The 26,116-nt window shown below is 54.6% G+C and overlaps 2 protein-coding genes across 2 annotated transcripts; both read left to right on the forward strand.

Moving 5' to 3' along the window:
* Window positions 1-593: 593 nt before the first annotated feature.
* Window positions 594-2,956, forward strand: TBC1D21 (TBC1 domain family member 21; the record flags this gene model as incomplete). The annotated part of the gene is given in 5 exon segments (XM_082321309.1): window positions 594-695; window positions 1,008-1,104; window positions 1,631-1,689; window positions 1,693-1,731; window positions 2,930-2,956. Coding segments are annotated over 5 exon segments (324 nt in total).
* Window positions 2,957-16,586: 13,630 nt separating this feature from the next.
* On the forward strand, window positions 16,587-25,909 carry LOXL1 (lysyl oxidase like 1). The gene is made up of 7 exons (XM_082322677.1): window positions 16,587-17,664; window positions 22,933-23,041; window positions 23,793-23,930; window positions 24,249-24,405; window positions 24,489-24,584; window positions 24,782-24,897; window positions 25,243-25,909. The coding sequence occupies exons 1-7, from the start codon at window positions 16,599-16,601 to the stop codon at window positions 25,247-25,249; spliced, it is 1,689 nt and encodes a 562-aa protein (XP_082178803.1). The 5' UTR covers window positions 16,587-16,598; the 3' UTR covers window positions 25,250-25,909.
* The last annotated feature ends 207 nt before the right edge of the window (window positions 25,910-26,116 follow it).

Here is a 26,116-nt window from a genome sequence, read left to right on the forward strand (position 1 = left end):
AGAAGAGATCGCTCTCCAACTTTCTGCATGAAGTGAACTTCTGCACAGAACTGGTGGGGGTTACACACATTGCTCAGAGCTAAAACTTCTTGTAGATGTAGGCTGGTGTGCAGGCAAAACTTGGGACAGCAGGGATGGTGGGACTCTTGGACCAGGAGGAAATCTGTAGTCAAAATCAGGGTAGGAGAGCTGTTTTGGAGCCCCCTTGAGTCCTTCAGGTAAGAGAAATCAGCATTGCCCTGTCTCAAGCTTGTTTTGTCCATGAAGTTTTTTCCCAAAGGCATTTATGTGTGCAGGATGTGACAGTGTGAAGCAGCCTGGTATGAATACCCTGCTCCAAATGTACAGCGTGGCTGGATGTCTCTCCCTCCAGGCCTGGACCTGCAGAGACTGCACATGAGATGAGGCCAAAGCATGGTGGACAAGAAGCAGCTGGAGAATATCCTTCCACTGAGCTATGTGTGGAACGCAGGGCGGGCAGGGGACAGCAGGTCCCACACAGCCCAAAGAGGCTTTTCCAGGGAGGACCTTTCCCATTGGCATCCAGCCGTGCCAATGTCATCTCTTCCCTCCGGTATAACAAGCATGTCTGGATGACCTCTCTCGTGGTTTGTGAGATGCTCCTGCTTTTCCATCTCCTGGTCTGGAGGGAACATGAGGTCTATTGGCTCTTCCAGTTCTTCCTCCAGAAAACAGTCCAGGTGATGAAAGTCCATAATTGCTCCTGGCCTGATGTCCTCCCACCCTGGGGGAAACTGCCACCTACAGCCTTCAGCTCCCCTCTGCCCCCCACTAGGCATGGTCCCTCCTCCCAGCCATATCTCCATGAGCATCTGTTTGGGGTGGCCCTCATCAGACTTACCCAGGCAGTACTCATCCCTGCAGGGTTGGAGTTGTAGTAAAGGGGTCAAATCCTCTATTATCAGAGCTTTGGGCTTTGTGGCTATGGACAAGCTGGGCCACAGGACCTTTCCCTGCCCTAGGTTCCTGCTTTCCATGTCCCCCAGGAGCACAGCTGTATGATGAACATAGGCGTGGGGAAGAGCTTCATCATGCTGAATACTTTGGTTGCATTTATGAATCCCACCTTTGCAAAACACCTGGGTGAGTCCCAAGCCTCCTCAGCACCTCCACAGATCGAGCAGAAAACACCCCCATAGATTCAGCAGCATCACTTAGAGAGGATGCCAGCAAAGAAGAGTAAATATTTGCACAACAATTGGTGTCACCTAAACCTGCTAAATATGCTGAGGACATGGGTCAGGGCCACCAAGCAGGGGTTATGTGTCATGGCTCTCCTGAGATGGCTCTGTGGCGAGACTCTGGAAGACCTTAGCCCTTTGCACTCGCTCTTCTGAATTTATCTCTCTTAGTCTGTGAGTTGCATGAAGAAGGAGCTGAAGCTGCAGCCATTGAGCTCTCCTGAGCTGTCCTTCCACAGGCCAGTCCTTCTCATGTCCTGCTGATGCTGGTTGGGCAGAAAATGTTCCCTCTCCTCCAGGTTTAACAGCCTGATTTTCTCTGGACAAGTTGGCTTTCACCTCCCATCCCAATGGCTCTCAACTGCTCCTGTTTGCCCTTAAAATACAGCATCACCTCTGCCCCAGGGTTTGCTTTTCTCATCTTTCAGAAGGAAAAGGCACACAAGTTACTCACTCCCTGGTTCCCTACTTTTGCTTCTCCTTCCACTGAGCGTTCAAGTCCTTTGATGATGTCTGGAGGCTGTGGGAGGTGAGTGTGTGTTAAGATCCCATCGTTGGTCGCCCCTACGTGTCCTGCATCTGCCCAGGCAGCCCAAGCATCCTGTGTCCATCTGCCCGGGTAACCCGAGCATCCTGCATCCAGCTGCCCAGGCACCTCGAGCATCTTGCATCAGCTGCCCAGGTACCCCAAGCATCCTGCATCCAGCTGCCCAGGCATCCCGAGCATCCTGCATCCAGCTGCCCAGGTACCCCAAGCATCCTGCATCCAGCTGCCCAGGCACCCCGAGCATCCTGCATCCAGCTGCCCAGGTACCCCAAGTATCCTGCATCCAGCTGCCCAGGCACTCCAAACATCCTGCATCCAGCTGCCCAGGTACCCCGAGCATCCTGCATCCAGCTGCCCAAGTACCCCGAGCATCCTGCATCCAGCTGCCCAGACACTCTGAGCATCCTGCATCCAGCTGCCCAGGCACCCCAAGCATCCTGCATCCAGCTGCCCAGGTACCCCAAGCATCCTGCTTCCAGCTGCCCAGGTACCCCCAGCATCCTGCATCCATCTGCCTGGGCACCCTGAGCATCCTGCATCTGTCTGCCCAGGTACCCCAAGCATCCTGCATCCAGCTGCCCGGGCACCCCCAGCATCCTGCATCCCTCCAGCCAACCCCATCCATCCTCAATTCCTGGTCCACAGGAAGGAGAGAGATCTCTCTCCTTGCAGCTTATCCCTCAGCCCCACTCCCTGGTAGCTTTGGTTATCTTAATTAATATTTGCACAGACTCTTTCTCCACACTAACCTGTCTTGATGAAGCCCATGCAGCAAGTGTTTGTTCTCATTACCCTCCAGCTGATGGGGGATGGCCTCTTCAGAGGCATCTGTGGCTCAGGAGGTCCCTGAACTGTAAATTGCTTTTTTTTGAAGGAAAACATCAAACCCAAAATGCTGGGCCCCCAAACCTACTCATATGCATGGGCTGTGTCTGTCCCTCTGACTGTTGCGGTCTGTCCCAGGTCTGTAAGACCCTCACCCATAAGCCAGGGGATGGATTTGGGGTCCTCTGAGAGGGAACATCAAGGACTTCGTGTTGCTGCTTTATTTATTCTGTAGCTTATTAGGGAGTTTAACTTGTTGTATTTGAGGGTCTGGTTATCCAGGTTTGGAGATTTTGCCTGCAGGCTTCCCCTGATGTTAACTCTCTCCATGCCCCTCTCCCATCTGCCCCCCTAGGTTTTCCTGATGGGGAAGCCCTGCTGAAATTCCCAAATGCTCATAGCCTTGGTGGTGCAGGAGCAGGTCCTGCAGGAGAACAGGAGCAGGAATGACATCCTGATGGTGAGTGGCAGGAGCAAGGAAAGGAGAAGAAAAAGGGGGGGAAAGGGGGAAAAAAGGAAAAAAAAAGGGGGGGAGGGAAAAAAAAGGAAAAAAGGGAAAAGCGGGGGGAGAAAAAAAAGGAAAAAAAAGGGAGGGAAAAAGGGAAAAGCTCTCCTCCTTCGCATTGTAAAGAGCTGGATGGGTTGATCTTCCCCAGCACTGGACAAGTTCATGGCAAAATAAACAAGCACGAGGAGGAAAATTGCTCCTGAAACAGAGCATGGTGACGCACCGAACTGTGACTGCTACTTCAGAGGGGAAGATGCTCATCTCAGAGAGGAACTCCGTGTGCTGCCCATGTTTCAGCCCCCTGGCTGGTCCCCACCTGGGTATCCCATCCTGCATGATGCTGGGCAGCATCTCCCAGAGCCCTCCTGCTTTTCCTGTCTTCTTGTGGTCAGGCAGGTCATGCCAGCACCAAGGACATAGGGAACAAATAAATAGATCCCAAACTGCTAAGAACTATCACCTTTTTTTTTTTTTAACAGATGGGGAAACTGAGGCAAGCAGCCACTGTGCACCTTGCTGTGGAGCAAGGAAGGGTTGAACTTTGTCATCTCCCCAGAAAGGTGAAAGCCACCAAAGGCCTGTAAATCTCCATGAGGGTTAAAGAAGGAGAAGCAAGAGACTCCAGTTAGCATGAGGAATTCATTCATCCTCAGCCAGGCTGGCAGGTGGAGCAGAAAATCTGCCGATCTATTCAAGGTCCTAATAAGTTTGGGAACGTCCAGTGGCTGGTCATACGGAGCCGCCGCTGCTGAACGGCTTTTATCACTCCAGACACTTCTGCTGACACGGAGCGATTTGTTTTGCAAGGGATGCTCCCTGGGAAGAGATCAGGGGAAGTCTGAGCTAATCCTGCCTGACATACTTCGTTTAGGAGATAAGACGAGGTGGGGAGGAGGAGAGGAAAGCTGGGAAAGCCTCTGGGGAAGAAAGTCCTCCCATGCTGGGAAGGGCAATGTGAGGGCATTGGGATACCGGTGGTGCAGGGCCAACCAGGATGCTAAAAGTAGTGGTTCCCAAGCTCTGGTAAGGAAGAGCTGGCAGAATTGAGGGTGTTTCATTATTATTTTGTTGGCCTGGGACATCTTAAAAGGCAGAGCATGATGATGAAGCATAGACGTCCCTCTCCATCTTCATGAGACATTGAAGGACGTTTATCCCTATATATTTTAAGTCAAACATTGTTCTCCAGCTGAAACAAGAGATTTTTAATGCTTCCTATTTTAGATGGACGGGGAATTCATTAGGGCAAAAATTATCTTGCAGAGGGAATTCATTGCCTGCGATGAGGGTGAGAGGAGATGGGAAAGGCTGAGCAATGCAGTCACATCAGCATTGGCTTAGCTTGTGATGGCGCTTCTCCAAAATGACGGACAAAAGGCGATCCCTGCAAAAATTCAGAGAAAATTGACATGTATTTATTTACTCAATTCATTTCACCCAATAGCTAAAATCTGGGAAGAACTCAGCCTTGTTTTCCTAAATATCATTGCCGAGGAGGAGGGCTGGCCATGCCTGCCTGAGCATCCCCGTCCTGCTTCCCGTCTCAGCTTGGGGGGTCGTTTGAGTACCCGAGAGCCCACAGGGTCCCTGTCCCTTTTTGCCACCTGATAACATGGCAAAACCCCTTCTGCTTTGCAAGCAGCTGCCTTTTCAGCAGTGACGGCAGCCCCAGCAGCAGCAGAAAGGGGAGGATTCATCCTGCTTCACTTGCTGTAAGGTACCCGGAGGTACCTGCTACCTCCTCATGACGATGCCATAGGCGCTAGCTCCTGATTTATCCCGAACTGACCGAGGGATTGTTCCACAATAATTTATTAGGATTAATTACACCACGTCCCTGCTGAGATTTTTAACAAGATTATGCTTCCTGAGCCTTGCTGCCTTGTTTTCTCCTCCTCCTCTTTCCTTTCCATTTCAAAGCACGCTGCATGCAGCTGGATTTGTTTTTGGGGTGTTTTTTTTCCCCTGTGATGCTGGTGGGGAGGAACGAGCAGCGGGATGGGCAGAAGCTCCATCGTGAGGGATGTTACCCCAAGCTGGGGGAACGAGTCCCTGGGGAATTGCCCTTCCTTGGGCTATGCTTCAGCTCCTGTACTGGGCTCAAGAGGTTGCTTTTCCACAGACAACGCTGCCTCTGGTTTCACCAGGAGGTTGGGAAGGTGGAACCCACTGGAGATGGTGGTGGGACCCAGTGTGTGAACATGGAGCTGGTGTTTGGTGGCTCTTTTTTTGCTGCGGAAGCAAATTCCCTCTGCATTGGGCAGGAGGGGAGGATGCTGCTGGTCCTCTCTCATCTGATCCCTGAGATGGATGCTGATCTTCTCCTGGTGGCCCTGGCCATGACATGACACTCTCCAGAGTGACACTGGGTTGTTTTGGGTTGTCTTCACGTCTGTGCTTGCTGTCCCATCCCTGTGCAGCTTCCCAGCATTGGCAGATACAAGGGGAGACATCGTTGTGCCTGGAGAGGAGGCAGCAAAGCCTGAGCTGGAGCTGGGGACTCATCAGGAGAGATCAAAAACATTTTAGCAGCAGGTTTTATCCAGCCCTGAGAGGCATTTAAATGTTCACGCACCGCAAATGATTGCCTGCGTTCGTGCAGTGATGGAGAAATAGCTGCCTTCATTTCCCTGGGGCTGCAGCAGCGAGGAGCCTACATGCCATGGGGGAGTACCCACAGCCAGGGCGGGATGGAAGGGAAAGAGCAGGATAGCATGGATGGGGTTTGTGGTTGGAGAAGGTCATGATGGTGTTTTCTTCCAGCATGAGAAGAGGCAGACATTGCTCCAGGAAAGCCCCAAGACCCGGTGGGCTCTGTGGCATGGCTAATGAGGTGCTGGCCACATTTCAGGGTGATTCACCATCATTGAGGGCAGTTCAGCATCCCCACAAACAAAGCACCAAAGTGGGAGCTCTCAGCTGGTAGAAGCGTTATCCCAGGACTGGGATGCTCGTGACCCATCTCCTTGCCCAAAGTTTGCTGCTGAAACACAGGCTCTGTACCTGAAACTTCATTTTCTTGCTCTGGATTATATATTTTCCCTAATTGTATCAGTTATCTAGCTATCCCCACCCCTCTCTCTGCAAAGCTTGCCTTTCTTAACCTAAATAAAGTGATTTCTGCATCTGCCTGGTCCATGATGGACCCACATTGTCCTGGCTGCCCACAGCATCCCACCTGGCAAACCCCAGCTCATCTTTCTGGCTGCTTCAAACCTCTTTCTGCCAGCCTCATCAGATGCTTCTGGGTATTTAGCAGAGTATAAATTGCTTTTATCAAAATGAAGCCAGCTTTGGGCTTGCAGCAGAAATTCCCCAACCTCCTAGGTTGTTTTTTTTTTCCTCTGTAGGATTTACAAGTTTAGTCAATGAGCGTGAGCCGATTTGGGGTTGATGCTATTCTGGGCTGGGTTTAGATGCCGTGGCACGGGCAGACGTGTGGCTTTGCGGCGTCAGGCGGCTTTTGCAGGATAAATGAGAGCATATTGATAATCAGCCTTGTACTAGCTGGAAGCTAACCCTGCTAAACGGTTTAAAGGGGACGAGTGTTTTGCTTGCAAAAGGCCTCTTTGTGGGGTGCCGCTGTTTTGGGGGAGGGGATGGCTTTCTCTGGGTCCCCCTCCTGCTCCCAGTGCAGGTAACAGGAGCTGCAAATTCACGTCTCTTTGCACCTAAAACTTACCCTTCCTCATGGTGACAAAACACCCTGGTCCAGCAAGCGCTCGTGCTTGACCTCTGCATCTTCAGGGCTGTGTCGGATGCTGCTGAGGACCAGTTTGCACCAGTTCACTCCACACAGCCCTTTGCAGAGCAATACATCTTCTCACAAGCCATCCCTCTCTTGCCATAGGACCTGGGGATGGACACTGCGATGGGGTTAAACCATCCTTCCCAGCTCCTCATCATCCATTATTTTATTCCCCCCTCCTTAATGAGGGGCAGGGCTGTCATAGGGGGAGCTTGGGGGCCATCAAATACAGTGGTTGGCTTGGTTCCTTCTCTCCAGGGATGACACCATGTCTATGGTCAGGCTCAGCCCATCCCTGCACATAGAAGCAGGTCCCTGGGATGGGATGGGATTGGATGGGATGGGATGGGATGGGATGGGATGGGATGGGATGGGGTGGCGTGGGGTGGCGTGGGGTGGGGTGGCGTGGGGTGGGGTGGGGTGGGATGATGAGAGGACATGCAACGAGATGAGATGAGATGAGATGAGATGAGATGAGATGAGATGAGATGAGATGAGATGATGGGAAGGGAAGGGAAGGGAAGGGAAGGGAAGGGAAGGGAAGGGAAGGGAAGGGAAGGGAAGGGAAGGGAAGGGAAGGGAAGGGAGGGAAGGGAAGGGAAGGGAAGGGAAGGGAAGGGAAGGGAAGGGAAGGGAAGGGAAGGGAAGGGAAGGAGGAAGAGGAGGGGAGGGGAGGGGAGGGGAGGGAAGGGAAGGGAAGGGAAGGGAAGAGGAGGGGAGGGGAGGGGAGGGGAGGGGAGGGGAGGGGAGGGGAGGGGAGGGGAGGGGAGGGGAGGGAAGGGAAGGGAAGGGAAGGGAAGGGAAGGGAAGGGAAGGGAAGGGAAGGGAAGGGAAGGGAAGGGAAGGGAAGGGAAGGGAAGGGAAGGGAAGGGAAGGGAAGGGAAGGGAAGGGAAGGGAAGGGAAGGGAAGGGAAGGGAAGGGAAGGGAAGGGAAGGGAAGGGAAGGGAAGGGAAGGGAAGGGAAGGGAAGGGAAGGGAAGGGAAGGGAGTAGCTGAGGGTGCTCAGCACCCAGAGAGGGGGTGTGGGCGAAGGGACAGGATGGATGCTCCATCGTTTTCCCTCTGGGCCAACTCAAGGTGTTCACATGTCCCTTTTTTCTCCCCTTCTCTTTTCCACAGGCAGGGAAACTGAGACACAGCCAGGGCAAGTGCCCTCCAGCTTTCCAGTTCCTTCCTCCAAGACCAGTGAGGACAACTGTAAAGACTGGGAGCTGCTGGGACTGTTTCAAAGGGTAACAGGAGGCATCTGGAAGAATTGGGCTTTATTTCTGCTCCCCAGGGGTGAATGGCTGGAGGAAAGGTCTCCTCCATGGGGCAAAGATGTGGCAGCTCCCAAGGGGTGTGGGGAGAAGGATTTGAGGTTGCTGGAGAAAAAGTGGTGCTTGTTTTCCCTCAGCAAAACCCCAAAACTGTTGTGGTTTGGACTTTTTTAGCTCCTGTTTCCTGATTCATTCTCCACATACATCCGGATCCAGAGCTGCCACTTCCATTTCCTCGCCAGCAGCAAAGCAAATAAGCAGATTTATATGAAATGTCCACCTCTCCCCAAACCAAAAGCCAATTTCTCTTTTTTTCCCCAGACAGTTCTTGTCACTTTTTCAATTGCTTCTAATGGAGATGTCCGTCATGGAGCGCGCCAGCGAGGACATTAACCTAGATATGATTCCAAGCAGGAAGGGATGCATTAATGACCATTAAAACCTGTGTACATAGCTGGTCCAGCTGAAGATGATGGGCTGATTTCTCTTGCTTTCTTGACAGGTGAATTTTTTTCCTTCTCTTTTAAACCCAGACATGTGCAGGGCTGAGGTTTTCAGGCCGCTAAGGCCGGCTTCAGCCTTGTTTTGGCTGAGGGAGAGAATGAGCCTCATGGTGAGATGCATCCAGACCCATAGCAAGACCTCTCACCCCTTCCTCCAGGAGAGATTTCATCCTGCAGATCTTCTGCAGCAAATATTAAGAAAAAAAAAACAGTTCTTCCTAGCTAGGAATGGCAAAAAGGAGCTGGGTTTGAGGTTTTGCAGGTAAAACCAGGGCTAACCCACACCGAGCACCTCTCCAGCCTTGACCGGAGCAGAAAACCTTCTTTTAAGAGTACATGCTGAGGTCCTAATATTGCATTATATGGCATAAAGCAGAGTAATACTCAACCAATTACGCTAATGCTGCTTATTTGCTCTTGTTACAGAGAGTAATTGCTCACCCAGAAGCTATTAAATTAGATAAGAGCAGAACAAACAAAACTATTCATTTTGTTCACTACATATTTATACACCTACCACTCCAGAGCGTAAGCAGCCACCTCTCTCTGGGTGTTAGCTATTCCACTTGTGAGCCAGACAAAGACATTTGTCATGGCTGTGGGTGGTGTTTCTCCTTTTAAAGTGGCTGTAGGAAAGACATGGGATGTGTTGGGGTTTATTTATCCTCACTGCCATTGGCTCAGCTTCCCAATGGCAGTTTTGGGGCCTCTCCCAGGCAAAGGAGGAAACTGAGGCACAGGGAGGGCATGGCCACAACCCCACTGTTGACTATGTCTGGTGAATTAAATGAGGGTTTTGGGGACCCCCTTGCAAGCACGCACTGTCCAAGCAAGTTTTGGGGACAATCCTCTGCTGGTGGCAACTGCCACCGCTGTCCCAGCCCACCCAGGAAGGCCCAGGCAGCTGCAGGCAGGAGGACACTGATGGGTTAAACCTAGGGCAAGTATTAAACACCTGAGAGAAGCCAGGGGGAATAAAGGGGGAGGAGGAGGAGGAGGAGGAAGACCATGAAGAAGGGGGTGGTGGGAGGAGGTTCATTGCTCCTGGTGTGTGGAGGTGGCTGTAGCATCCCCGCCCAGTTCCCAGCTGTGCTGGGGCTGGGACAGCTGGGGCTGGGAGACAGCTTTGCCCTGTTTCTACCCTGCTCAGGATACGGCCCTGGCTCGTGCTGCCTGTTTGCAGCAGCTCAGGGCTGGGATGAAGCTGTGGTGAAGCATCTGGTCCAGCTCACAGTGAGCATCCTCCTCCTCAGGGTCCCACGGGAGGGATCAGGCACGGGGGGCTGCAGTACCCTAACGAGTCTCTGCTTTTTAAACCGGCTCATTTAACCAGTGTTACTGCTGAGGAGATGTTCGGGGTCCTCAAGCTGGTGACTTGCTTTTAAATGTGCTGCTGCGCCCACGGGGGGCTGGGGGTGCCTGGGGAGCATCAGTGTGGGGGTCTGCACTCCCCGTGAGCCGGCCAGCATCAACCCCCAGAGCAACGCAGTGAAATTCAGCTGCTTTATTTAGGTTATAGATACAACCTATAAATAACCCACTCCAGAGAAGTCTGCTGCAAACAACACGCTTTAAAAAACATGTTATTATCCACTCTGCCTCTCTAATTAATTCCATCTCCTGCCATCCGTGAGCGAAGCCCGCAGGGTACCCAGCATGTGTGCTGGGCTGGGACCCCTGGGGGGTGCTAGTACCCCTCACGGGGGGGAGCTGAGACTCCCAGGGGATGCTGAGACCCCCGGGCGATGCTACGGGGATGGGTGAGACAGCCCTGGGTGGTTTTTAGGCTGCCGAGGCTGCCATCTGCCGATGCCGGGACAGCCGAGCCACCTCAGGTCACCCCTTCTGGGCAGGGAAACCCTTAACGCTTGCATTAAGATTTAATTAAAAAAATGAATTTGCCCATGGGAATAGTGAGTTTGTGTTATTTTAGGATGTTATTTGGCTGTTGGGGGTGATGGGCAAAGCCAGGGAGGGCTGGCCTTCAGCTGGGCGCTGCTGGGGTTGTTTGGTCCCTGGGTGCTTCCACGCTGGATGTGATTAATAATTCTGATGCCTTGGTGGAGGGGAATGGGTGGGTGGGGGGAATGTTTGGTTTTACCTTGTGGAAATCAACAGAGAGATGTTGTGAACGTAGAAAACCTCCCCTAGGGCTCTGCTGGCTGGTTGTAATTGGGGTGCTTCTCCTGCACGGCTGGGTGCAGGCAGCCCTGCCAGACCCAATGGTGCACCCATGGCTCCTTCCATGCCTCCAGGTGGGAAGATGCCAGAGAAAACCTCTCCCCTGGCTTCCCAAAGGAAGCTTTAGTGCCTTTTTTTTTTGCAGCAGCAGCTGATGGTTGCTTCTGAACCTCTGCCCACCTTGTGCAGAGCACGTCTCTCCCTGGGGCTGCTGGGTGAAGGTCTCCTCTGCCCATGAATCCAACCCAAGTGCAACCATAGGAACATGGGAAGGCTGGAAGGCAAGGAGTCTAGAGCTGTTGAGGGTGATGTTCCTGGTGACGTCCACCCCATCTGCCCTGTCTGGGGTAAGTGTCCCCCAGCAAGGGCTGGCTTGCACTTGGGGACTGTGATGGTGGCCAGGCTCAGAACACTGGAGGATGATGCCCTTTGGGATGGCTTGTGAAGGTGAAAAGCTTCACGGACTTTACTCTCACCTCGAGGAACATGAGGGATTTTCCCAGCTTAGCTAAGAGCCAGGTTGGATTGCAAAGCATTAAAGCAATCCAAATGAGCTGGCAACCCGAGGCAGGAGTTTTGGGGAGATAAGGGAGGGAACATTCCTCATGCAGAACCACTGAGATTAGGGTGATGACAACTTTATTCAATTTACAAGAGCTAAAAGAAACCTCCGGTGAAATGCAGGCGCTCCTGCACACTGGGAGCAGGCAGCCACGCAGATTAAAAGGATGCTTCTCCCAATCACCTTTAATGTCCCCGATGGCTAGTCCTACACTGAAGGCTAATTTGAGCTACCAAGACAGGTCCCAGAAGCTGTATTTCTCCTCCGCTGGCTTTGGCTAAAACCCTGCCACTCTGGATGGGATGCTCAGCATGGGTTGGGCTGGGACCAGGAATTTGGGTGAAGCCATGGGTCCGGCAAGCTTCATCTGCCTGTGGGTGTCCCTGTGGGCTGGATGCTGAGGGACAGTGTCTCCTGGGAACAGCGGGTTTCTCATCCTTTGGGAAAAGAAACCCCCTGGATTCACATCCCAAGCTGCGCTTGGCTATAAAAAACCCGGAGGCAACATTATTGAAGAACTTTGCTGACATCTCTGATAAGGCCGGCACGCAAACAGGGATGCGAATCAGAAGCAAGTTAATTATAAGCTCTGTTAAGAACACAGAGGGAAAAGAAAATCACCTTTAATTGCTAAATGTGATAGAAGAACGTTAATGTAGAAAGCACGGAGCACTGCAAGGGTTCAAAAATACTGGGAAGCCATAAAGCAAGTTAGGAGAGCACATGTTAGGAGAAGGACCACCACCCCTTGCAGACCCTCCCCAGTCATCTCCGGGTCAAGTGTGGGGTGGGGAAGGAGGTGGCCAAGCCCAGGCAAGGTGGTGGCAGGGCTGGGACCTCCCTGCTCCATCCCATAGGTTTCTCCATGTAATTGCTCTTGAATTTTGCATTATTTGTCATGTTGCCCAGGTTGGGGAGAGAGGAAGAGAAGAGCCACCTCACCCCAAGCTTAACTTTTAGTTTTATTACCCCAGATCATATTTTTTATCCCCTCTTTTCTTTCCTTCCTGCCTCAAGACCAGCTCTAGGAAGGAAAGACCTTGTGCACCCCTCATTTGGCTTTAGACCTCCTTCCCACAGGATGCCATTGCCAGACAAATTCATGGAGGAAAAAGACATTTAGGGACAAGATGATCCAAAAAATCCCTCTGCAACTAAATGCTGGAGGATATATAACACCACTTCATGCTCTCTCTTCTCCTATACCCACTGTGGGAAACGAGGAATATAAAGCTTGGGGGGATTTTTGTGGGGCAGCAGGGTTTGGCAGGTTTGATGGGCTGTGGCTGGGATGACAAATCTGCCTTTCCCTGGCTTGGAAATTACTCCACGCTTAAAATCAAGAAGGGGGTGGTTGAAAAGGAGATTTTGAAGGCATCAATTGTAGCGGCTGACCTCCATGGCTGTCAGCAGCTGGCAGAGAAGAAGTTAAGTGCTTGTTTACACCCAGACAGTGAGTATTTCAACGGAGGTGCAGAGATAAAAGTAATAAAGTGTATTCCATTTAGGTTGGTGGATAAATGATGTTTCAAACACATTCCCCTGCTGAAAGCTCTTACCGGCTCTGGCTGGAGAGTTCGGATGACTTATGTAGAGGAGGATGCTCACCGGGTTTCCTTGACTGCCAGCTCCTCCGTCTGCTGATGGATGCCAAAACGCCAGGTGGGATTTGCTCAGGTCCCAGTGTGAGCGTACCCTGTGCCAGCCAGGGGAAAGTCCTCCGTGCCTCAGTTTCCCTTCCCAGCAGCCCAGGGGAGGAGGGAGGTAAATGCAGGGCCACTCACCCAGGCACAGAGGTGAAGGGATAGAGCAGGAGACATCCTGGCTTCCCTGCTGTCCATCCCGAAGGACAGCTGAGACCTGGCACACTCATAGCATGCAAGGTCTCTTGGCTGCCTCCCCGTGCAGCTTTCCCGGTAATCAGAGGAACATGGAGGACAGTCATTTTGATTATTTCCTTTTAATCTTGATTTTTTAAAATATTTTTTCCCTTTTTTTTGTCTGGGGAGAGCAGAGCCACTGGATCACAGGAAAAGGAGGTGATTCTTCTGCAGCAGCAGCACGAGCAGGTTTCCTTGTCCGATAAAGCTGTAGCATCTCTAAGTTTGGCTGATTTGGGGGGAAAATTAATAGCAAGAGACTGGCTCTGGCCAGGAGACGTGGCTGTCCTTGTCCTCTGTCACCGGCTTAGCTGGGAGGCCTTGGTCCCATCCACTCATCCCTGTAGCACAAGGGTTGAAGAGATGGGGGATGCTGACCTTGATCTTGGGGCTTGATGGTCCTTGGTATGGTGGGAACTGGAGAAAAGACGGGGAGTTCTGCCATAAACTGTTAAAAATTACTTGTGGGAAAAGTCTGTTGTGCCCCAAAACAACCTGTTTTGGGGCGAGAAAGCAGAGATTCAAGTTTGGTTAAATTCCCCTTTTTCTCCCCCATGTTTTTCCTCACTTGGCTGCCTTGAAAAATCATGTCAGTCCTGGAAAATCCATATTAAAAAGGAGGCAGGAAAATCCTAGGAATGAGCTTTTGGGTGAGTTTGAGGTGGATAAGTTCAGAGGAGCCTTTGTGCCACTGTGCCCCACAGTGACCATGTGTCCTCGTTAATTCAATAAGGTGACACCCAATTACTCACATGACTGGTTATCCCAAGTTGCCTAAAAATAATAATAACAGAAAACCAGTCTTTAGGTAATTAAGTTACTAAGTAATTTAATCATTTGGGAATGAAACAAATTCACTGTATTGGTAATTAATTCTGCAAAGAGAAAGAAGAATGGACAGGTTGAGGGGTTAACCAAGCTTGAAATTTGGGGTTTGAGCCCAGCAGAGAGGGATGGAGGCACCGAAGCTGTGCTGGGGGCTTGCCCCAGGCCAGCACTGCCTCAGTTTCCCCAGTGCCGTGGCTTCACCTCATCCTCTTTTGGGGAGCCACCCTGCAATGCCCACAGCTCTGGTGCTGGATATGGGCACCCACATCCACCCCCATGGGATCCTTATAAAAAGAAGGGGGAAGAAAATGGTCCGGGGTCCAGCCCCTCTGCCCCCTTCTCCCACCCCACCTCGGGAAGGGGTTTCTGTGGGGCTGGGCTGGCAGAAGCCACTGCAGGGGTGGCTGTCCCCGCCCCTGTCACCCCAGGTGCGGTGGCACCACAAGCGTGGGCTGTTGGCACCATCTAGTGGGGGTGGGACCCCCCAGTACAGCAGGACACGGCCCCTCGTGTCTCACCTCGGTGGCCCAGGGTCCCACTTTGGGACAGATGCCCTCTGGCTACCCCCTTCCTCCATCCTCTCTGGGGATGCTGAAGCGGCGTGGGGACCGTGGGGATGCGGGATGGGACCCTGTGAGTCCTTAAATCTCTCTGTTAAGGATTATGGGGCTGGTAGCCTGTCCCCTTGGCATCTCATGGCCTGGGGAGCGGGACGGGGTGCAGAGCCACGTGCGACACCCACCCTTGAACCAAACCTATAGGGACCCTCCCATCATCCCTCCATCCCCCTCCTGCCCCACACCGGGGTGGGGGGTAACCCTGTCCCCGCTACGTGTCCCCCCCCTACATCACCCCAAGTCCTATCCCCCCCCAAAATCCTGGCTGTGTGCAGGGCTGGGGTGATGTGGAGGGCAGCGACACACCGCCAGCCCCCAGTGTGCCTGTCCCCACTCAGGACAGGGGGCTGTGGGGCCATGGGGATGTGGGAGGAGGAGGTTAGGCCAGGCTTTCCTTCCTGGCCAGCGCTGCGCTGCCTATTACATCAACTCTGGTATTTCCAGTCCCTGCGGGGAGAAGGGAGGAGCACGGGCGGGAGCAGGGGGAGCACGGAAAAGCAAAGAAATATTGGGGGATGCAGGGAATTGGGGGGTCCAATGGGGGGGATTCAGGCCCTCCAGTAAGGCCTGGTGCTGGGATCCCCTATGGTCAGGCTGGCCTTGGCCCCTGGCCTCATCCTGGCTCCATCCCCAGCTTCAGGGCTGGGAATGAAAGCGGCAGGAGGGGGGGAAAAAGGGAAAAGGAAAAATCTACACGTGGAAAACACACGTCCCTACGGCCGGGACTTAAAGCAACAGGAAAGTGCCGGGTGGCACAAGGGCAGCTCCAGGGACAGGGGGGTGGCAGGGGTTGGGTTGTCCGCTCCGGCTTTTGGGGTGCTGCCTCAGTTTCCCCAGGGTGGAAGATGGAGAGAAGGATGCTGGGATGCTTTTTCCCAGCCCCATTTCTGCCCCAAAATATCCCCCTATGGATGCCAGGCTGGGGTCATGGGGCTGGAAAAAGGCGGGAGGGCGGGGTTCAGGTGGTCCCTGGGGAGGACGAGGCGGCGAGGCCCCGGTGCTCTGTTTGCACAGGCCTGCCAGTCGGTGATGCGGAGGAGAGAGCCAGGGCGATGGCCCCGGTCTGGTGATAGATTTGGGGTTTGCATGGGCCAGATCCAGCTGGCAGCAGGGTTGGGGACCCCCTGGATTTGCTCTTCAGGTCCCTCCTTTTTGTTTAATATTTCCAGCCCCAAGTTACCAACTGATGTCTGCTTTTATTCCGCCCTGGAGCTTGCTAAAAACGTTTTGTGCAGGATCCATCCTCATGTGGTCTACAATACCAAGGGGAAAAAAAAAAAATTGTCACAAAGAAATAAATTCTGGGGGAAAGCTCAATTTTTTGGCAGTTTCCCGTTTGAAACCTATTGAAAGCTTTTGTGAGGGAGTGAAGGTTCTTGTCCAGGCCCTCACCCTGGTATCAGGCCTCCATGTGGGACAGTCACTGGTGTGCATTTGAGTCTCTTTGGGGGAAAACGGGGTCCTTCTGAGCAGTGGCACGGGGCAGGATTGCATTGCGTTGCCCCATCGATGCTTTCCCCAAGCCCGACCCCTATTTCGAGGCCATTGTATAACACTAAACCCCGCAGGATTCAACCCAAATATTGAAGCTGTGCGTGGTGCCAGGGTTTAAAAAAGTGTAAAAAAGCGAAATTTCAGGGGGTTTTATCCCGAGTGGATGCATCCTGCGTGCAGCCAGCATCCTGCAGCCCTTCCTCCCGGCTGCTGGAGGGTAGGATCGGTGCCGGAGGCGGTTCCTAGGACCCGGCGGCGCCGCTCTCCCGCCTCCGCCCCGCGCCGCTTCCCTCCCCGCCGCCGCCGCCGCTGCCGCCGCCGCCGCCGCCGCCGGGGAGCGCGGCCGCTCCGCCCGCCCCGGGAGCCGCTCCGCCGGGGCTGGGCGGCGGGCGCTGCGGGGAAAAGCCGCCGCGGGACCGGGGGCCGGCGGCAACGGCGAACGGGATGGCGCGGCGGGGAGCCTGGGGGCTGTGGGCAGCGCTGGGTTGCGGGCTCTGCCTGCTGGCGGGCGGGCAGGAGCAGGCAGGCGGCGGGCAGCCTTGGAGGCAGCTGATCCAATGGGAGAACAACGGCCGCGTTTACAGCTTGCTTAATACCGGCGCCGAGTACGTACCGGCGGGGCAAGAGAGACCCGGAGGGAACCGGTTGTTGTTGGCGGGAGCGATGACCGGAGGAACGGGCAGCGTCCGGCGGCAGGCACCGGCGGTACCGCCGCGGCCGGGCTCCGAGACGGTGCGGGGGCAGACGCGGCATCCCTTCGGTTTCGGGCAGGTGCCCGAAAATTGGCGTGAGGGACCGGTGGGCGACAGTACCCCTTCCCAACGGGTACGGCCCGCTGGCCGCTCGCGCCAGCCTTCCTCCTCTTCCTCTTCCTCTTCCTCATCGTCATCCTTTGCCTACGCCTCCGTCGGGCAGCCGGCGTACCCCCAATTCCCCTTCGCCCCCCAATACGAGCCCTACGAGGCACCCCGGGCGTACGACGAGGCGTACACCTATTACCGCAGCACCGGCACCGGCGGGGCGGCCGTGGCTTCGGCAGCGGCGAGTGCCAGCGTGGTGTACCCCTTCCAACCCCGGGCACGCTACGAGGACTACGGGGAGGAGCAGAGCCCCTATAGAGCCCAGGGTTACTACCCAGCGGCTGAACGCCCCTATGTGCCTGCTGCCTCCCAGCCAGTTGATGGGTTGGACCGCCGGTACTCCCATAGCTTGTATCATGATGCGGGGGGCTCACCGGAGCAGGGCAGCCCGGACTCATATGCCAACCAGCAATCCACTGGCCACGGCATCGCATCGGCCGATAACCTGCAAGCTTCCGCTGGGACGGGGTACGGGGGCCAGTACCCACCCTACGAACCGCAGCCGCCTTTTCGGGCACTGGAGCCTTATGGGGTTCCTCGCCCCGAGTCCTACCTGCCTGCCAGGAGCCCTGAAATGCCGCAAGCCGTCCCCGATAGCCAAGCCCGGGTCAGCGTGGGCAGTGTCTACAGGCCCAGCCACGGCGGACGGGGTGAGTCTGGGGGGGGCCCTGAGGCGGGTGGCAGCTCCCCAGGGTGGGATGGTGCCCTGGGTGCTTCATCACACGGAGGGAAGGCATCTCCGAGGGCAGAGCCCTCTCCACCCATGTCTGGTGCCAGTCGCTCTTCAGGGATGCTGCCCTGGTGCTATGGGGACAAATGTGGCCGAGGGGCCACTGAGGGGCTGGGGCTGTTGGAGACCCTACATGTTTTGGGAATGATGTTTGAGGTGGTAAAAAACAGGGAGGAAAGGGAAGGGCTGAAAGTGCATCTGTGCCATGTCCCAGGTCATCCCATGCTCATGGGGTGGGTCTGTGCTGTGGGATGGGGGGACACTGTGCTCGAGGTGGGGTTATGTGCCATGTTCCAGGTCATCTTGTATTTGTGGGATGGCTGTGTACCATGTCCCAGGCCATCCTGCCTGCATGGGGCGGCTGTGTGCCGTGGCCTGGGGTCACGCTGCACTCCTGGGCTGGCCGTATGCCACGTCCCAGGTCAACCTGCATCCATGCGGTGGCTGTGTGCCATGGGTTGGGGGCATGCCGTGCTCCAGGGGTAGGACAGTGCCATGTCCCGGGTCATTCTGGCCGTGTGCCCTGTGCCAGGGCAGGCTCCGTTCGCTGGCTGGATCTGTGCTGCCTCACCCTGGGCCGATTGTCCCCATCACCCTCCCATGCCGGCCGCATTGGAGCTGCAGCAGGGGACCAAGGTCGCAGCAGGGACGCCGTCATTTCACGTCCTACTGACCCCAATCCTGATGAAATCCTGTGGCTTTTGGCTGAGGCTTGCCAAGAGTGTTTTTGCTCTGTGGTGAAATTGGAAGCAAGGCTGGAGGGCGTGAGGAGCAGCAGCCTGGGGGATCTGTTTCCTGCCTGTCCCTTGGGAAACCCATCTCAGCTGGAGCCTCTGACCCATCTGACCCCATAACCCATCCAGCCCCATCCCTGGTTTCTGAGAAAATCCCATCCCAGAGGGTTTGTACTGGGGGAAGCATTCATCCCAGCCCTGCCCCATTGCGTGCTAGTGAGTAAACACAGTGAGAGCAGCCGGGCTGGGTCAGCCTGAGGTCCAGCCGGCCGCACCGAAGATGTGTGGGAAAGAGCTTGGGGACAAGGTTTGTGTGGGGAGAATCTTCCTCTGGATCTCTGCCCTCCTTGCCGGGAGCAGCCGCTCCTGCTGGGCCAGGGATGGAGGGGCAAGGGATGCAAGGATGAGGGATGCAGGGACAAGGGATGCAGGGATGAGGGATGCTAGCAGTCCCATGTCTCTGGGGAGGGACCCCTGGGGACGGCTGCCCTGCAGATGACCCGAGGCAACAGAGGGAAATAAGAAGATGCCTGCTAAGCTTATCTTCCCCCTGTTGGCAAAGGCTGTGTCCTTCAAGGATCCCTGGAAGCTGGGCCAGGAGGTGATGGTGCCATGGCTCTGCCAGGGGGATCGAAGTGCCCATGGGTGGGTGGACAACCCTCACTGGCCAGCAAGCCCATCAGCAGTACACCCACCTCTCAGCGCAGGAGCCCCCAGCCTCCTTTTTCACATTTTTCCTTAATAAATGTAAACAAGGGAATAAAGATCATCCGACCAGCCCAGGGAGGTGGCTCTCTGGGGCCACCCCGCTGCCTGACCTCTCCTCCAGGTCACCTACTGCTCTCTCCAGCCAAGCTTTGTTTGGGGAAAGCTGTCACCTCCCTGGGGGTCACAAAAAAAAAAACAAAAAAACAAACAAGCCTGTCACGTGTGGGGCCACCCTTCAGGCAGATTTCTTAATTGATCAAAACACTTTATAAAGCCGAATCAGATGTTAATTATGTGCCTAAGCTCTTTAAGAGCCTCCTAATCGGCTCAGGAATGTGCAGTGTTCCCAGCCCCTCACTGGGGCACCTGGGGGGTTAATTAAGCAATTAGATCCCACCGGCTTTTATGAGGGGATTTATAGGGGCTTGCATGAGCATTGTGGATTGTCTGCCTCCCTCCATCGAAACCAGCCAGTGAAGTCACCTTAGAAGATGAGAGTTGAAATGATTTCCAGCCCTAAATCTATAGGTGGCCAGGCTGTGGTGGAGGTGGGAGAGGAGCATCTCATGTGGCTTGGTCAAGAGAGGGAGATAAAGGCAGTAGACCAGGCTTTGGCAAGGAGATGGGGAGGAGATACCAAAAGTCTTCATGTCTCCTGCTCACAGCCACTGAAGAGGACCCAAGTGTCACCCAAGTCTTGCCCAGGAGCTGAATCATCTTGTGCAAAGGAGGTCTTGGCTGGTGAAAGCCAAGCCCACGTGGCATCTAGGCTGTGGGAGCAGATAGCCCACCCCTTCTTGTGGAGTTCGGCCAAGGTGCTGGTTCCCACCGGGGCTCCCTGATCTCGACCAACCCCCCAGGAGGCATCTCCAGGGGCTTCCTCACCCTCACCCCTCTCCGGACTTCTCCCCTCTGCTTTCTTCCATCTCCAGTGTGGTTTTTCGCCTTGCCCTCATGCGAACGGGTTGCCTGGGGTTGGGTTTTGAATGGGAGTAGGTTTTGGAAATCCCACGCGGTGATGGGGATTTCAGTACCCACTAAGCTTGAGTTGTGGTGGCTGTGGTGACACCTGAGGATGCTGTCACCCATGGATGGGGCACCTGGGCCAGGAGATGACAATCTTGCTGGGAAAGTCTCCCTTTTGTGGGCTTGGGGATGGGTTTGGGTTGATTTTGTTGCTATCTTCAGGCATTTAACAACCAACTGGGGATCCTGAGAAGATTCAGTGGGGCTGGGATCGGGTCAGGTGTGTCAGGAGGTGCTGGAGGAGGGATGCTGTGGGGATGGGATGGGACAGGATGGGATGAGGGGATAAGGGGATAAGTGGTGTGTCAGAAGGTGCTGGAAGAGGGATGCTGTGGGGATGGGATGGGACGGGGGGATGAAAGGGTGCACCTCGGTCGCTTGGGGGTGTCCCCATCCCCACTGCTCACAGCCACCCCCTTTGGCGGTCCCTGCATCTCCAGGGCTGGGACCCAGCACTGCCAGGCACAGGGAGGCAAAGCAGCCGCCCTCTCCGAAAACTGCTGGAGCTGGGATTTTTCGGCTAAGCCCGGCACACCTGCACAAACAGCGCGGTGGGGAGCAGGCCTGCCTTTTTTTATTATTCTAATTTTCATGGCGAATAAGAAGGAAATCTTCTCTGGCAGCTCCCCACGGCAGGCCAAGGGGCGGAGGAGGAAAAACAAACATTTTCTTGCTGTGGTTGTCCCTTTTCAGAGGCGATAGCGGGGGGCTGCCAGGCCCCTTGACTTGCAAGAGGTGGAAAAGTGCTGGCTCAGCAAAAAGGATCAGGGTTTGGCCAGCCCCCAGATGGGGACAGTTCGGTGCCCTGCTGTGATAAGGGGATGTTTGAAGGGTGGTGAGGCCGGATCCTGCCATCCTATTAACCCCAGTGATGCCGGCGCTTGCAGTTTGACCCTTCACTGCCGGGCCTGAGCCGAAAATCAGGCGTGAGACCCTACAATAACACCGGGGCCATCCAGGGCGAGCTCCGTCGTGGGGAGAAAATAAAACTCCCCGTTGGTAAGGGAGTCAGGTTTCTCTCTGGAGCGTCCAAGAATTTATTATAAACAACAGTGGGGAGGAAAAGCTGTTTTATAAATGATGACAAATGTTCCTCTCACAAGCGGGATGGGGCCCAGGGGTCTTTCTCCGTCGCTTTTTTTATTATTAATTTTTTTAAGAGGGGGGGAAAAAGTCTTTCCAAGCTCTCACGATTTTCCCCCCTGGCGTGCACAGCCCCCCCTGGGTATTACATCAGCAGCGATGACCAAGCAAGCAGGGCAGGAAACGAGCTCCAATGGAGTGACGTGATCCCTCGAGGGAAGGCAGGCCAAGAAACAAGAAGGCATTGTTCTTTTTGCCCATGGAAAAAAGGGAAAATAGGGATAAAAAAATAGGAGGGAAAAAAGGAAACGTGCTGGAAACTGCCTGGGTGCAAAGGGAGGAGCTGGTAGGGCTGGAGCCCCTGGTCCTTTGAAAGGGGATAGGGATGAGGGATGGGGATGAGGACAGGGATGGGGACAGGGATGAGGATGGGGATGAAGATGGGGACATGGATGGGGGGGTGGGGATGAGGATGGGGATGGGGAAGGAGATGAGGATGAGGGGAGAGGATGGGGACAAGGATGGGGATGAAGATGGGGATAAGGAGGGGAAAGGGGATGGGGACAAGGATGGGGATGGGGTTGCGGATGGGGATGAGGACAGGGATGAGGATGGGGACGGGGACAAGGACAGGAATGGGAATAAGGATAGAGATGGGGTTGTGGATGAGGGTGGGGATGGGAATGGGGATGGGGATGAGGACAAGGACAGGGATGGGAATGAGGATGGGGATGAAGATGAGGATGGGGATGGGGACAGGCTGGTGAGCTCGCAGGAAGGAGAGATGCTAAGCACAGGTTGTTGCGGAGCAGGGCTTGGTGTTGCAGAGGGCTGTAAGAAAGGAAACTGAGGCACAGAGCACGTGGGAACATCCCGCCCATCCTGATCCTTCTTGAGGGGCAGATGTAAGGATGCTTTCCGGGTCAGTGGTCCTGGAGGAGCCTTTGGGAAGGGGAGGTGTGAAAGGGCGTTGCTAGGGGGGAAGCGCCAGCTCCAGCTGGGCTCCATAATGTAATGCTTTTGGAAAGTGAGGCAGCCCCCACCCGTCCCTGCAGCTGTCTGTCTGTCTGTCTGTCCACAGCTCGCTTCGGCTTGGCCCCAAGCACAGGACAATGTTGGGAATTAAAGGAAAGGAAGGATAATGGCATGGGGTCCTGGGGTTAGCAGAGCCCTCACTTTCACCCCTGTTTTGGGATGAAAAACAGGAATCAGGGCAAGAAATAGACCCCCCCCCTTTTTTGGAGGTCGTATCACCCTTGTCCCTGGCTGCCGCAAGGCTGGGAGCCAGGGGACTCGGGGGGACCCCAACAGCCCTTTGCAGGGCAGCGGGTCACGGCGGCTGGCCAGGGCTGGGTGTAATCGCTTCCAGGAGGCTGGGTTGAGCAATCCCGCTGTAGGAAAATGGAGGATTGGGATTTGCCAGCAGGAGCCAGGCGGGGGGGAAGAGGAGGGGAAGGGAGGATTTTCCGTCTGCAGCTTAAAATTAAAAAAACGTGGCAGTCACCGAAGCAAACCTTCCCCACGAGGTCAGGGCTGGCTGCTTCAAGGAGGAGACTGCTGCATCCCCAACCCTTGTCCCCAGGCCATGTCCCCAAGACCTGTCCCCATCCTCAGGGCTGTCCCCATCCTCCTGACAGGTCTCCCCGACTTGGTGCCGGACCCCAACTATGTGCAAGCGTCCACATACGTGCAGCGAGCTCACCTGTACTCGCTGCGCTGCGCGGCCGAGGAGAAGTGCCTGGCCAGGTAGGAGCAGCTGTGGGGTGTGGGCTGCATCCTGGGGTGAGAGGGAGATGGGGACACGGGGGGAGAGAAGGGGTCCTGGGCTGAGGGGGAGATGGGGAGCAGGCAGGCGGGAGGGGTACAGTGGGGGATGTGCTGGTGAGAGGAGGAGGAGGAGGATGGAGTAGAGGGGAAGGGAAGAGGAAAGGAAAGAGGGATGGGGAAAGAGGAGAAGGGTGAAGGAGAAGGATGGAGAAGGAAAGGGGAAAGGGATGAGGGAAGAGGAAAGGGAAGAGGGATGGGGAAGGAGGAGAAGGGTTAAGGAGAAGGACGGAGGAGAGAAGGAAAGGGGAAAGGGAAGGGAAGGATGGGGGAAGGGGAAGGAGGAGAAGGATGAAGGAGAGGGGAGGAGGAAAGGGGAAAGGAGAGGAAAGGAGAAAGGGAAGAAGAAAGGGGAAGGGAAGGGGAAGAAGGATGGAGGAGAGGAGAGGAGAAGGAAAGAGGGAAGGAGAAAGGAAATGGAAAGGAAAAGGGAAAAAGCAAAGGAAGGTGTCTGGCAGGTGCTGCAGGGTAGGGGACTTTCTCTCCTCTCCTTTTTTCATCATCTCCTTTTCCATGGAGGAAACTCTCCCTGCAGAGACTCTTGATGGGGCTTTTCCTCCCCAGGGGTGCCAGGGCTGAGCCTGTGCCCTGTGCCTGGGGGGGGCTCCTGTCCCCCAGGGCTGGGGCCAAGGGCAGGGGGGACATTGGCATTGACCCTCCCCGATGTCCCCAGCACCGCCTACACTGCCGAAGCCACCGACTACGACGTGCGGGTGCTCCTGAGGTTTCCCCAGCGGGTGAAGAACCAGGGCACGGCTGACTTTCTGCCCAGCCGGCCCCGACACAGCTGGGAGTGGCACAGCTGCCACCAGTGAGTGTCCCCACCTCGCCTCCATCAGCCCTCCTGGTCATGGCAGTTTTAAGGCTTTTGTAATGGCATTTCCCCCTTTTTGGGCCTTTGCTTTGAGATCTTTTGCGGGGGGAGGGGGGGGGGGGCGGGGGCGGCACCTTGCTTCACCTCTGTCCCTAAAGCCACCAAGCTCCTTCAATTAATGTCCCCAAGGAGGGAGCTGGCAAGCTGGTGTGGACCCAGGGTTGATGGGGAGCCCCCAAAATCACATCTGGGGAGGGGACAGCACCATTTGGGGGGGGGTTTCACCCTGACTCTGTCCCCCCACCCTGTCCCCAGGCACTACCACAGCATGGATGAGTTCAGCCACTATGACCTGCTGGATGCCACCACGGGGAGGAAGGTGGCCGAGGGCCACAAGGCCAGCTTCTGCCTTGAGGACACCACCTGCGATTTTGGCAACCTGAAGCGTTATGCCTGCACGGCCCACACCCAGGTGGCTTTGCGGGGGAATGCTTGAAGGGCTTTTTGGGGATCACCACCCCCCAGCCCCCCCCAAACCCCCTTTTCTCCCTGCAGGGCTTGAGCCCAGGCTGCTACGACACCTACAATGCTGACATCGACTGCCAGTGGATCGATATAACAGATGTGCAGCCGGGGAATTACGTCTTAAAGGTGGCTGGGATCGTTGGGGGAGATTTTTAGGGGCAAACATTACTGATTTGGGGTTGGCTTGGGATCTTCTTAACCACCAGATTTGGAACCACGCACCTTTTTTGGTGCCATCCATTTAACACAGGTTTAGGTGCTGCTTGTCCCCCCCTCTTACTAATTTTTGGGGGTGTTTTTGCTTCCCTTTCCCCCACTTTTAGGTTCAAGTGAACCCCAAATACATCGTCCTGGAGTCAGACTTCACCAACAACGTGGTGAGGTGCAACATCCATTACACCGGACGCTACGTCGCCACGACAAACTGCAAGATTTCCCAGTAAGGAGATGTCTATCTGTCCTTCTCTGTCCTTCCCTGTCCTTCCCTTGGCAAAAAAATACCAGAGATGGGGGTTGGACCTGAGCAGTTTAATTCCTTTTTTCCTCTCCTTTATCTGGGTTTTCTGCATGAGCATCCAAAACAAAGCTGGATTTGGCCAGTGGTGGAGCTGGGGGTTGGTGTCTCGCTCCCCTTTGGAGTTTTTATATTGAATTTCCTTGTTATTCCGGGGAAGAATGAAGCTGAGTTTCAAAAGACACCCCCCCACCTTTGAAATAATGGTTTTAAATGTCTTACTAAGCACATTCCCCAAATCCTGAGATTTTTTTTTTTGTCTTCTTTCAGATCTTGATGGGAGCAGGGCCGGAGGGACGTCACCTGTCCCAGCCTCTGTCCCCCTCTCAAGAAAGCACCTGAGCTGGCTCCTCTGTCCCACTGCAGACCCTGGAGCCCATCAGCACCTCCTTGAGACCCCCCCAAAAAAACCCCATTTCTTCACGTTAAAAGGAGGGGACGTGAGAATGACTCTGAATTATTTTTTTATACTTAACTTTTCTTTAACCTTTGGGGTTTTTTTCGATTTCCTAAGGGAAACTGACGCTAAGTTTTAGCTGGAATAAAGGCAGGGGCCCATAAATGCTGTATAAATGATGTAAATCACATATTAGCAATAGAAAGCTCTGTAGTCTTTAACCCCTTCAGCATTTTTTTTGAGGCGGGGGGGGGGGTCTCCAGCAATGCCACTTCCCCAAGGGGGAAGAAGACAGCCTGAATGTGGAGGTGCTGCCCTGGCAGGGATGCTTGACCCCTCTTCTCGAGGCAGCTGCCATGCCAGGATGCTCCAGTTATTTTGGGGACCGAAGGTGCTGGAAATCCCGTCACCTTAACGGGGGGCTTGCTCCCTCTGTTTGGCTTTTAAAATTAGGGAGGGAGTCCTTGATATGACTGGAAGTCTTGTTTTATTATTAATATTATTATTATTTTCACGAGCTTTAAAACCAGAAATCATTAAAACACGTTGCTTTTGAGGGTTTGGTGTTTAACTGAGGCCATGGTGCCACTGCAACAACCCACGGAGGGATGTCCCGGGATGTCCCAGGATGTCCTCAAACCATGAATGGGATGGGGATCTCTGCCAAGAGGTGACTGAAGGGAAAGCGGTTGGCTTTTTCATGTTGTCCTTTAATCCAGGATGCTGAGGAGCAAAGGGCACAACACA

Source organism: Platalea leucorodia (genome assembly GCF_965183815.1).
Source record: "Platalea leucorodia genome assembly, chromosome: 9".
NCBI classification, from domain to species: Eukaryota; Metazoa; Chordata; class Aves; order Pelecaniformes; family Threskiornithidae; genus Platalea; species Platalea leucorodia.